This window comes from Balaenoptera ricei, chromosome 9, assembly GCF_028023285.1.
Source record: "Balaenoptera ricei isolate mBalRic1 chromosome 9, mBalRic1.hap2, whole genome shotgun sequence".
In the NCBI taxonomy this organism is placed as follows: Eukaryota; Metazoa; Chordata; class Mammalia; order Artiodactyla; family Balaenopteridae; genus Balaenoptera; species Balaenoptera ricei.
Window position 1 is genome coordinate 101,607,569 of NC_082647.1, and position 12,823 is coordinate 101,620,391.

Here is a 12,823-nt window from a genome sequence, read left to right on the forward strand (position 1 = left end):
TGGGAGGTAGGCTTTTTGTCTTCTCCCTTGCACTGAGCCTTGAGCCCATTACAAACTGCTTATTTGTTTACTATAGTCCAGTGGGACTTGTTAACTGCAAGCTCTATTGACAGTCAGAGCCAGGTGATATGGGGGCCCATCTCCCAGGCAGTAGCTGCAAAAGGTGGGGCACGAGACATGTATAGAAGCTCCTTCTAGAGAGATGATGGTGACCTGGTTTTATTGTTGGAGTGAGCTGGATGGAGAAGGTGGGGTAAGCGCCCACTGATTCTTTCAGGTTCCAGGTAGGATCAGTTAGATGTTGTCAATTAGTGTCTAGACCCTGAGGCAACAGCTTGTAAGGTATGAAGTCAAACCCTTTCCAGGGAAAGACTGGGAGATGGATGTTTTTGCTCCTCCTTCAGTCCTGAGACCTGGGGGGATAGTTGTGGTTAGTGCTCATGATCCTATCAGTAACTTCTTCTTTGTTTGCCATAGTGTTGTAGGACTCATGAATGCTGGCCATCAGAGATAGGAGTTTTAGGGGACTGTTTCTCAGGTGGGAGCCTTAAAGTTTGGGACACTAGATGTGCTGTCTGTACTGCCTGTTCCTCAGGGAGAAGCTGGGAGTTTGGGTTTTCCTCCTAATTGTATGGTTCTATGCCTGGGGTGAGGTTTATGATGAGAGTGTCTCAGCCTTTCCTACCAATTTCGATATGGGTATTGTCTCTGTTGCCCAATGTATAGGGGTCATTCATCTGGATTTCTCTAGTTTCTCAGTTCTCAGTTTCTCTTGGAGAGAAGTGCTTTGTGTGTAGCTGTACAATCACTGTGTCCATGGGAGGAGGAAATTGGCCTCCTATATTATCATTTTGGTCAAAAACAAAACAAAACAGAAAAAAAGCCTCTTTAGTTTCTTTATTCATTAATTTGTTTTTTAAAGATAATTGTTTTTATATAACCAGTATTCATTCATTTATTCATTTGGTAACCATTACTGAATTCTATTCTAGATGCTGGCAATACAGCAGTAAATTAAATTAGAAAAACTCTCTTGAGCATACCTTTGAGTAGGGAGGATACAGAAAATAAATAAATAAACTATATTATATATCTTGTGGTGATACGAGGTGTGAAGTCAAATATAATGAGGTAATGGGGCTTAAGAGTGAAAAGTGAGAGTGATCTTTCATAAAAGTTCTTCAGGGAAGACCTCTCTAATAAGGAGACATTTCAGTGCAGAGTTGGAGGATGTGAGGGAGTGAGGTATGTACATATATGGAGTGAAATAGAGGGAGAGTGTTCCAGGTTGCTAGAGAAGCAAGCAAAATATATGGGATTTGGAGACAGAGTTATGTAGCTCCTCATATAACCTTTATTATCCAACAATAAGCACCAGAACTGAGGAGAGCAGGATAAAATATTTTTATGTTCTTTTATTTTATTTTATTTTAAAAATATTTATTTATTTATTTGGCTACGCTGGGTCTTTGTTGCAGCATGCGGGATCTTTTAGTTGCGGCATGTGGGCTCTTAGTTGCGGCATGCGGGATCTAGTTCCCTGACCAGGGATTGAACCTGGGCCCCCTGCATTGGGAACGTGGAGTCTTAACCACTGGACTAGCAGGGAAGTCCCTTTATGTTCTTTTAATTTTTGCTGATGGCAAAAAAAAGTGACACCTTCACCTTCTCTTTGTAATCCTAAAACGCACTGGCAGGAGATGTATTAATTCTATTTATGTTCAAATTTTAAATTATCATTTGTATTTTCTTTGCATACTTGAAAAAATATGTAAAAAGAACCTAGGGAGACATTGTTTTGTTTTACTTTGTATATTGTTTTATATGCAGCAAGAGTAGCAAATACCTGTTGGAGTCTGGAAGGTCAGTTAATGATTGAATCAGACTGAAGCATAAAGGATTAAGGAGGGGTGGAGAGTGCGGCAAATTGGAGAATTTATGCCCTGTGTAAAGGGAAGAACTATTACTTAACCCTAATTGATTATTGGCATGTGAGGATGTGAGCCTAGTTTTGAATGTGTTTTCTGGTTTTTCAAGAAAAGCCAGAAATTTGTATATTATGTGCTATCTCCTGATCTTTAAATGTTGGAAACTAAATAAAAACATTTCAAAACACTCTTCAGGCCAGACAAAACATTCGTATAATGGGGATCTGGCCCACAAGTCACCAGTTTGCAATCTTCTGGGGTATAACACCATAATTAAATTTTACAGCCTCCTTCAAGGGATAGTATAGACCTAATAGTAACAAAATGCTGTAGGATTTCTGGATACAGATGGTTTTAACACACTATTGTACTGTTGCTCTCCCTGGGTGGTGCTAAATATATCTCTTCTTGTTGTCTTAGGGTATGGTCAGACAGGTCCACTGTCTCAGCGAGCTGGGTACGATGCCGTTGCCTCTGCTGTTTCTGGTCTGATGCACATCACAGGGCCCGAGGTAGGTTTCCTTCTTTAGAATATTCATATTTTTTCCCCTATTTATTCCAAAGAGATTTTCATCTTTGCTAACCCCATAGGCTTAAACATGAGTTAATTTTAGGAAAAAACCACGGAAAGTGAATGACGTTAAAAATGGAAATGTTTATTCTGAATGTACTTGAGGCTTAATGTCATTATGGCCCCATGGAAAAGAACAACCTTTTTAGCAAGAAGCAATAGATCAAGTGGTGAACACATTTTCCATATGTATTATATCATTCAAGCTTAGTAAAGGCACCTTTGTGTGACTTAGGAATATTCCTCGTGTGAAGTAGAATGACTGACTAGACTAGTCCGCGGATGTCCATTTCTACCAGAGTACTTTCATTTGATGTATATACATAGTAGAGGGTTTTCTTTTTCCCTCTGGAGTATTATAAGTGGTTGTTTATTTTAAAATTTGTTGCTTAATGCTCGGACATAGTTGTGTCTGATTGTTAATGCATTAGATTCTGACAGTGAAAGAATTATTTGATTTTATAACCACATTCCTTCTGCATTGGTGATAGGAAGTTCCCAAAAAGTATATAGACGACCAAAATGTGGATGGTTAGATCAAAGACTCTTAGAAAATGGACTCTTGGGGAAAACTAAACATGCCGTTAAATAAAGTAAAAAAAAAGTGTGAAAGCTTAGTAAATAAAAATACTAAAAAAATCCACTTCCAAAACAAATTAGATTGATAGCCTTAAAAAACTTTTTCCAGTAGGTATTCCTTCCCTGAATCACTTTCTTCAGTTAATCCTTCAGGAAATATTGCTGCAGTGTTGGAATAAGATGAGGCAGAATGACCTCAAGTCTTTTTTTTTTTTTTTACAGATTTTACTTCTTTTTATTATTTTAAAGTAGGTGTTGGGATTTCAGTGACTTAAAATATATGGTCTTTTGTACTTTCTTTCTTTGTTTCATTTTCACAAGTCTTAGAAAGAATGTGTGTGGCTTTTCCTTACAATATTCAAGGGCACCAATTTTCTTTCTATCCATTGAGAGAATGAAGCATGGATATATATCTCTTTGCTCTTTTCCATAGAGGTACTTATATGGTCGAGACATTATTTTTGTGAGTGGTTTTATTTAATAGCGTTGTACTCAATTGTGAGTATGTGAAAAGATATGGGACTTTTAAATTTGTATATTCAAATATTAAAATGAATTAACTCAAAAACAAGTGAGGTGGATGAGGTGAAAGATTACTCCTTTAGTACACTGCGCTATATTCTGACAGGGATAACCACACAGCGTGTGCTCAACCATATTATTTATCAGTCAATAACTCACCTCTTGTATTATCCTCAGGAGATTTTTGTTCTGGCTAAGCAAATAACAGCAACACTAATTGCATGCTTACTATGTGCCAAGCATTATTTTAGGTACTTCACGTGTATTACATTAAATAAACTCGGCCTCCATATACTGTGTTTCTTTCACACGGGCACATCTCTCACTTGTCAATTCATCCACCCAATGAATGGTTATTGTACCTATACAGAGGGAATCCTCTGTATGCTGGCTACTATGGCAGTTACTGGCAATTAAACAGGCAACAGGTAGACACGGTCCTTAAGTGGAGAAGACAAACATTAACAGAAAAGAAATATTAAACAAGTAAAAAAGGCTCTAAAGAAGAGTACAGGATGCTACTGACGTGTATATAACAGTGTGCCTCAGGCCATTTTAATACTTCCAGAGATTCTGCAAAATGTGGTTTGACAGCAGAGGATAAAAGCAGCCTGAAGCGGATCAGCCCATGCTGGGAATCCCCCTTTAAGGAGTTGTTTCCCCCTGATATCAGCAGTATATGACAGTTCACCAAGCCTCTCAGTGGAGGTTCCACAGGAGGGGTCACTTCTGAGAGCCCTGGCTAATATTTTTAACCAGCCAATGCAGATGCACTGTTGCCAGTTATATCATGTTGCGTATGAAGTTGTATCTACCTGCCCAGCTGTGTATTTGTGCTGTAGCATAACTCCATGTTGTCAGATGACTGATTGGAACCCAGGCTTCCTCACCCTATTCAGTGCAGCCTAATGTTGTCAGGATGGTTGGTCAGGAAAGGCTTCTCCGAGGGCCAGGTATTTAAGGTGGGACGCAATTAGGCACTAACCTGATGACTCTAGGGCAACACCATGCATGACATCTAAATGCTGGAGAGTCTGGTGGGTTTGAGGAGCTAGTCTCATTGGATTATTGTGAGCTAGCAAAGAAGGGGAAGAATGAGGTTGGAGATGCAGGGAACGTATTGTTTATGGACCTACTGTATTAGTTAAGAGTTTGAAGAGATGGAAAGATACATTATCATATATACATATTTTTAGTGATGATCTAATATATTTCTGCCTGGAAAATGAGTGATGTTCCCAAAGTATAGACTATTATTATGATGAGAAAACTCAAAATGCATGGTTTTTCTATAGTGGACTCATAATGTTATTTTTATCCCCAAGGGGCATCAGCTAAATGTATAATATAGGATAAAATCTATGAAAGCAGTCTTTATGATGAGATTTAAACAAACTAGTTACAGTTGCCTCCAACTAAATCTAAAATCTAGCCTTTTAGGTAATGCTGTGGTATTGTTGGATAAAATTCAAATTTGATAACGGAGAAAAGAGAACTGACATTGAGTACTTACACTGTGCTAGACCCATGCTTGATGTTTTCCATATGCTTTTGTGTTTTCATTCTTACATTGATCCTTCCAGGTGTATGTATTGATAAATTCTGTAACTGAAGCTTAAGGGCTTAGGTAACTTGTACAGGGGGCCCAGGTATGTAAAATGCTAAAGCCATACTTTGAACCCAGTCTGCTTTACATCTTCTAGCTATATATAGTACCTTCTGTACTATAGCCACTCTCCATGCTGCCTGAAGAATGAAGCCTGATTTTTATTGTATTTGCATCTTGCTTATGCTTGCTATTGATAGGATATGTTGCACTGTAGTGAATACACCATTTGGTGGAGTGAGAAAGCAGTCAACTAAGAGTCTGGAGGCCTGGCCGTATCTCATTCACACCTGTGTAATGTTTACCTGGCTGCCTGAAAGGGGCACCAGGAGGGCATAAGCCTCATAAAACCATGGTCTTTGCTTGCTCACTGCGGTATCTCATTGCCTAGAACAGAGCCTGGCACTTACTAAGCACTCAATAAATAAATGCTGAATGAATGAATAAATGAATACTTGGCACTGTGCTGTGTGATCTGGAACATATAGTATAGCTTCTCTGTTTCGGGGAAGTGCGTCTGGAAGTGATGTTCACACAGCTCCTCTTCCAGATATTGTAAAGGGAAAATAAATGTCTTTTATAGAATGTGAAAGTGCAAACATGTATAGTGTAATGTAGTACATGTAAGACTCAGCAGTTGCTTGGTATATCTGTAGGTTCCCCAGCTCCACCCTCAGAGATACTGATCTGTGGGTAGAGCCCACAAATATGCATATTTAATGATGGCCCCAAGCGCTTCCGATGGAGGTGGTTGTGGATCGCACTTGGAAACATTATGAGAGGTGTTATTATTAAAAATCCCTTTGCATAGACTCTGACAGAAGTTAATGACTTGTTAAGGTCTATATATTATGTTTAAATTAGAGTCTTGTGCTCCAGATAAAATTATGTTCCATTATTTTTTATGTTCATGGCTCTGTGCTAACCAGTTATTACTCAAAAGGGATATCATCTATCTATCTATCTATCTATGTATCTGTCTATCATCTATCTAATTTTTTTAATGGAGAGGGTGCTGGGAATGAAACCAATGAGTATGAGAGATTCTGGAAAGTAAATGACTCAGACATATGTGATACATGTTCTAAGTAATAATTCACCTTACATTTAAACATCAAGAATTATATCAATCAATGAAAAAGATGTATTGACCATATGTGAATAGTATTGTTTTACATACCATAAAGAATTTAATAAGTTACTCTATAAGTAATTATTTGATTGACTAGATTAGATACATACTCATGGAAAAGTTAGAAAATGATAGAAAACTGCATAAAATTAAGTGGAACATTATGAAGCAGGCAATATAGAGAACGGTAGGATACAGAGTTTCTAATCCTTTCTTGGGAATAAACAGCCTTTGAAAGCCCTTGAGTTTTATGATCCTAGAGGCCTGGGTCTGGGGAATGTGTGTGTATGTGTGTGGGTGAGTGTTTGGGGGTGTGTGTGTGTGTGTGTGCATATGTGATGCTGACAATGAGGTGAGTTTTTTGTAAGCAGCCGAGAGGGGTAGATGTGTGAGGGCAAGGGGGTATGGTGCCAGTTGTCAGCTATTTCTCTGAGAACTTCCAGGGTAGGGAAAGCCTCTTATTCAACTTTATGTCCTTGTGCCCAGTATAACAGATGCTCTTCAAATGTTTTTTTTTTAATTTAATTAATAAAATCTTCAAAATCTAATTTATGGCCTACATGGAATCTGTTGGAGAGAAATTGCTATAACTTACTACAAGTAAAATATAAATGTGGCTCAGGGTGAGATTTCAAGAAAGTGGCGGGATTTGAGTCGAATGGTACCTGGAAAGGTGAATAGGATTCAGATGGATTGAGGCATTCCTATTGGAGATCGCAGAGTGAACAAAGATAGGGAATTAGAAAGGAATCAGGCATACCTAGAGAAAAGCAATAGGCCAGCCATGGAAGAGCTGAGAGTTAAAGTTTCAGAGTAGTGGGGGAAACTTGATTAAGGCCATGCTTTGGAAAGTCTTCAAGGTCAAGCAAAGAAATTGAGATGTTATTTGCTCACAGTGAAGTTAGGGAGGTTTTTCAGAAGGGGAGTGACATGATGAAAGCTGTGCTTCATAAGATTAGTTTGGTCCATATGTGCAGGATGGATTACATCAAGTTTACAAGTGATGCTTCTTAGATATTTATCTCCCCCTTTAAAAACTAAGGACACACAAACAATTACACAAAAGGAAAATAGTCTTACGTTGCTATCCAAAGGCACTGTATTGTATTTAGTTTGTATTTTTGAAGAGGTAATACATTCACATAATGCTAAATCTACAAGAAACAAGTATGTTGACTATATAATTTATCATACCAATCAGGACTCTTTTAAGAGTGAAAGAGAGCTCTCTATATAATAACCAGGTTTGTCTTTGCCACTCTGTATCTGAGTTTACAATGTAAATCTCCTTCCCTCTGTCCTCAATTCACCTCCTTCTCCTCAGAGACAGTCAATGCTATCACTTTTCTTTTGCATCCTTTCAGAGATGTTCTATTAAAAAACAAGCACAATAGCCTTCCCCCATCTTTTTTTTTTTTTAAATAAGTGATTCTTTTTAAAAAACTATTTATTTATTTTACTTCTGGCTGCGTGAGGTCTCAGTTGCAGGACGTGGGATCTTTGTTGAGGCATGCGGGATCTTTCGTTGTGGCGCGTGGGCTCCTCTCTCTAGTTGTGGCGTGCGGGTTCTCTAGTTGTGGCGTGCGGGCTCCAGAGCACATGGGCTCTGTAGCTGTGGCACGTAGGCTCTCTAGTTGTGGCTCACATGCTCAGTAGTTGCAGCGCATGGGCTTAGTTGCCCTGCGGCATGTGGGATCTTAGTTCCCCGACCAGGGATCGAACCTGCGTCCCCTGCATTGGAAGGCAGATTCTCAACCACTGGACCACCAGGGAAGCCCCTAACCTACTTATTTCTTATGTCATTTCTGAGCTTGAGGTATCCTATGCTGTAGCAATGGTTTTCATCTGCAGATAGTAATCTTCAGCCCCACTCCAGGGGAGTTTTAAAATGATGTGTGGGATGGTTGGGTTGTACTGGCATTTAGTGTTTGGGGTAGGGAAGAGTAAACATCCTTAAGGTATGGGACAGGCTCATGAATCTAGAATTTCACCTCCAAAATGCCAGTAGTACCCCTATTGAAAACCTTAACTAGATACACAGGACTTTTGTTCATCTTTTATGACTTGGTTTTTTTCTTAGCTTCTTTAGGTAGAATTTACCACTTCTTTCTCTATGCTCCAATGTAATTTTCATTATGTTGCTTATTGTATGTCCATCTGTCTCTGACTTTGGAATGTAAGTGCCTTAATTCAGGGAGTGTCTTTGGGATACATTTTTATATCCCTAGAATATAACACAGATCCACTACAGAGTTGGTGCTCATTGATTATTTGTTGTATATGAATTTGGAATCTTTAAGGATTCAACTTCAGTTTGATAATAAGAGGTTGATACATGTAGCAATAGCTATAGCATTTGAGATTCCTTTTGGAGTTCTTTAAGGGACATACTTAAAAATAAAAGGAGAGTCTTCTATTTGGTGGAACACTTCATAGAAGCCTCATACTCAGAAAATGTGAATAGAGAATTTTTGGGTTGTGACTGGAAAAATATGGTAAAAAGTATTTGGAAAAAACATTCATCTTGAGGTAACAATTAAAAATCATTTAAACAAGTTTCTTCCTAATGTTTTTGCTTTCTGAATCTTATGAAAGAAAAAACCTCCCCCTCTTTTTTTTCAATCTCAGTAAGTGGTTACTTTTGAGAGCATTGTGTTCGTTTTGAGTCATCATGCTTTGAAGAAGTGTTATAATCAGAGAAAATCCTAAAAAGAATGGCCAAAATTATCCCAGGGATATAAAATAGTTTCTTCAATGAGAAAGTCTATAGGGACTGGATTTGTTTGCCATAGATAAGGCAAAGAAATGATTTGAGTGCTGTTTTCATCTATTTTGGGGAGGATTTGGAACAGTTATTGTTATTGTTCATAGAACAATGAATAAGAGAAAATGAGCTCATATCAGAGAATATATTTTAGTTAGCTGAACGAAGAGCTTTTTGACCATTAGGGTATTGAACATTGCCATGCATGAAGAAACAGGTCATGCGGTTTCTATTAGCATGGCGGAGGGAAAGATCCTGTCCTGGCTTGAAATCCCAGTCCCACTTGACATCTCTGAACCTTGTTTTTTTCATTTGTAAAAATGAGAGTACTAACACACATCCTGGAAAATGTACTCAGATTAAATGAGATAATGTGTAGGCAAACACCTGGGAAATAATGCTAGTTCCTTTTCCCTTTCTGGTGCATGCCTGGCATGTATTAGATACTCAATAACTGCTCTGTTTCCTCTGGAGATCTTTAAGGAGAGAGGGATAAGCATCTTCCTGGATGATTTAGAAATTTACCTGCCTAAAGGCAGGAAGTTGGACCAAATGATCCTTTGAGAGTTTTTCAGCTTTAGGAGTCTTTATGTACTGTTTTATTTTGGAAACTAATACAATAGAATTTCTTTCTCTTTTTTAAAAGTTCTTTTGTAGGAAGGATTGGCTAGTCAAGGATGTAGTGTTTAATTCATACTGTCATTTTACACAGTAAAAAGGAAAATGCAGAGTGTCTTGAATGACTGTTTGAACCATAGAGACTTTTGATGGAAAGTTAATGAGAGCTTAAATTCTGAGTTAGTAACTTCTCTAGGAGATTGGACTGCCTGACAGATCACAATGTGTATTCTACACTCAAGCATTTTTATCTAAGTAAAATCAGGGTAAAGTGACTATAAAGGAGGAGCTTAAAGGGGTCCCTGAAAGGGCAGTGCACAGCTTTGAAGAAATAAAGGGAAATAAGGTTTAGCTCAGTTAGTCTTAGTTCTGAACCATGTTCTTCTCACCCATGTTGCCCCCGGACTGGCTGTCGAGAACCATAACCCTGTTTAGTTGTAACTGAGGAATAGTGTCCACGTTAACTTTTGAGAAAATAGTTTAACTTCTGTCTCTCATTGCATGTTCAAGGAGGAGGAGACTTCTGCACTTTTGGCATGAAAAGTTCTAAAATATTAGGAGGATTAATATTTAAATCTGTGTAAAAACGATGCCTTTAAGTAGAGTCAGATGTACTTTTAGTCATCTCTAAGTCATTCCTTTTATAGATTGAGGATAAGCAAGTGCAAAAATAATAAATACTTGGCCTGAAGTCATAGTCACTGGAAAAGAACTTTGAACTTGTAATAAAGCTTACATTTGTGCTAGTAAATCATAATTCCTGTCCTGAGGGGTAAGGAACGTTGAGAAACTTTTCAGTACAGAACTATGGGATGTAATCTTACAAGACTTTCAGAACCTGATTGAATTATTTTCAGGTTTAGGCACACTGATTCCGATTTTACTATATACCAGAAGTCTTTAGAATTGCTTAGACAACTCTAAATGATACATAAATTCCCATGTCTTAGACCTAATGAAACAGAAACCTGGGATGGTGTTACTTGTATATCTGTATATTCTTTTTTTAAAAAAATTAATTTATTTATTTATGGCTGTGTTGGGTCTTCGTTTCTGTGTGAGGGCTTTCTCTAGTTGTGGCGAGCGGGGCCCACTCTTCATCGCGGTGCGCGTGCCTCTCACTGTCGCGGACTCTCTTGTTGCGGAGCACAAGCTGCAGACGTGCAGGCTCAGTAGTTGTGGCTCACGGGCCTAGTTGCTCCGCGGCATGTGGGATCTTCCCAGACCAGGGCTCGAACCCGTGTCCCCTGCATTGTCAGGCAGATTCTCAACCACTGCGCCACCAGGGAAGCCCTGTATCTGTATTCTTGAAAAGCCTTCTGAGTGATTCTGATAATCCACCTGGTTTTGGAATCACTGGTTTAAGTAATAAGAGGTACTGTTAATACTTTGTGAAAAAAGGGCATGTGGTTTCTGTTTCCTTCCTCCATCCATTGCATTCTGGCTTCCATAGCCCCCTCACCAATGAAATTGCTCTTGGGAGGGTTACCAGTGACCTCTTAACTGGAAACTACAGTGGATACTTTTCCTTTCTGTTTGTTTGTTTATTTATTTATTTTTTACAGTAGGAACTTATTGGTTATCTATTTTAAATATAGCAGTGTGTACATGTCAATCTCAAACTCCCAATCTATCCCTCCCCCCACGTTTCCCCCCCCCCGCCCCGGTAACCATAAGTTCATTCTTTAAGTCTGTGAGTCTGTTTCTGTTTTGTAAATAAGGTCATTTGTATCATTTTCCTTTTAGATTACACATATAAGCGATATCATATATTTGTCTTCCTCTGTCTGACTTACTTCACTTTTCCTTTCTTATCTCACTTTGTGACAGTAGACAGTGTTGGCCACCTACCCCTTCTCGATGCTCTTTTCCTCCTTGTCTCCCGTAATATGTCTTTCCTGGTTTTCCTCTCACGTAGCTGTTCTCTCCTTCTCAGTCTTCTTCATGGCCTCCTTTTCCTCAGCCTGCTTTTAAAGTAATGATTGTGCCCAGAATTCTGTGCTTTGACCTCATCTATTTTTTTTTACTCTTTCATACTCTCTAATAAGGCAGCCATTAGCCACATGGGACTGTTAAGCATTTGAAATGCATCAAGTTTGGTGAGATGTGCTGTAAGTGTAAAAAGTACAATGGATTTCAAAGACATGTGAACAAAACCATGTAAAATTTCTCATTAATAATTTTAAAAATCGATTATATTTTGAAATGATAATATTTTAGATATGTTGTGTTAAATGAAATATATTACTAAAATTAATTACACTGGTTTCCTTTTACATTTTTCAGCATGGCTAGTAAAATTTTAAAAATTACATATGTAGTTTTTATTTTGCTCATCTTATATTCCTATTGGGTAGCACTGTTCAATATGTTTTTCCTAGGTAATATCTCAAACCTAGCGTGGTTTTAACTACCATACATAATGTTTTGGCTCTCAAATTTATATCTTTCACCCAGTTGTTTTTCCCTTGGGTTTTAGGTTTGCATATTCAACTCTTGATTGGATATACTCCTTAAACTGAACAAACAAAAAACCAGTTCAGCAGACTTATTTTTCTTTTCCTTTATCCTATCTCAATTGAACTATGAACCCAAACCCAGAAACTTAAACTTCTGTCCAAACATTCACTAAGTCTGGATTCTGTGTTCTAACTCTTGTGACCATTTGTTCTGTCTTCTTATTCCTACTGCTGTTGACTTAGTTTGGCCTCTGATCTTTTTCATGAATAATTGCAGTAATTTTCTACTTGGTTCCCTGCCTCAACTCTCAAACCTTATGATTCTTATGACTCCTCTCTAATCTACAAAGTGATGCCAGTGATATTTAATTTGTATTCAATAAAACTGACCTTGGAACTTTATTTTTCTGGAAACCTTACAGTTATTTCCCATCATAGTTACGGAAGCAAATAAACAAATAAACCTAACCTCATTAGATATATAATATCAGGCCTTCATGATTTGTCTTTGGTTGCTATCCAGCCTCATTTCTTTCTTTTTTTTTTTTTTTTGAATTTTTGAATTTTATTTATTTTTTTTATACAGCAGGTTCTTATTAGTTATCCGTTTTATACATATTAGTGTATACATGTCAATCCCAATC

At 37.9% G+C, this 12,823-nt stretch overlaps 1 protein-coding gene across 1 annotated transcript in view; it reads left to right on the forward strand.

Moving 5' to 3' along the window:
• Positions 1-12,823, forward strand: part of SUGCT (succinyl-CoA:glutarate-CoA transferase) — a 790,246-nt gene that overhangs the window by 64,798 nt on the left and 712,625 nt on the right. The window contains 1 exon segment of the mRNA XM_059934212.1: positions 2,349-2,440. Coding sequence (XP_059790195.1) covers positions 2,349-2,440 — 92 coding nt within the window.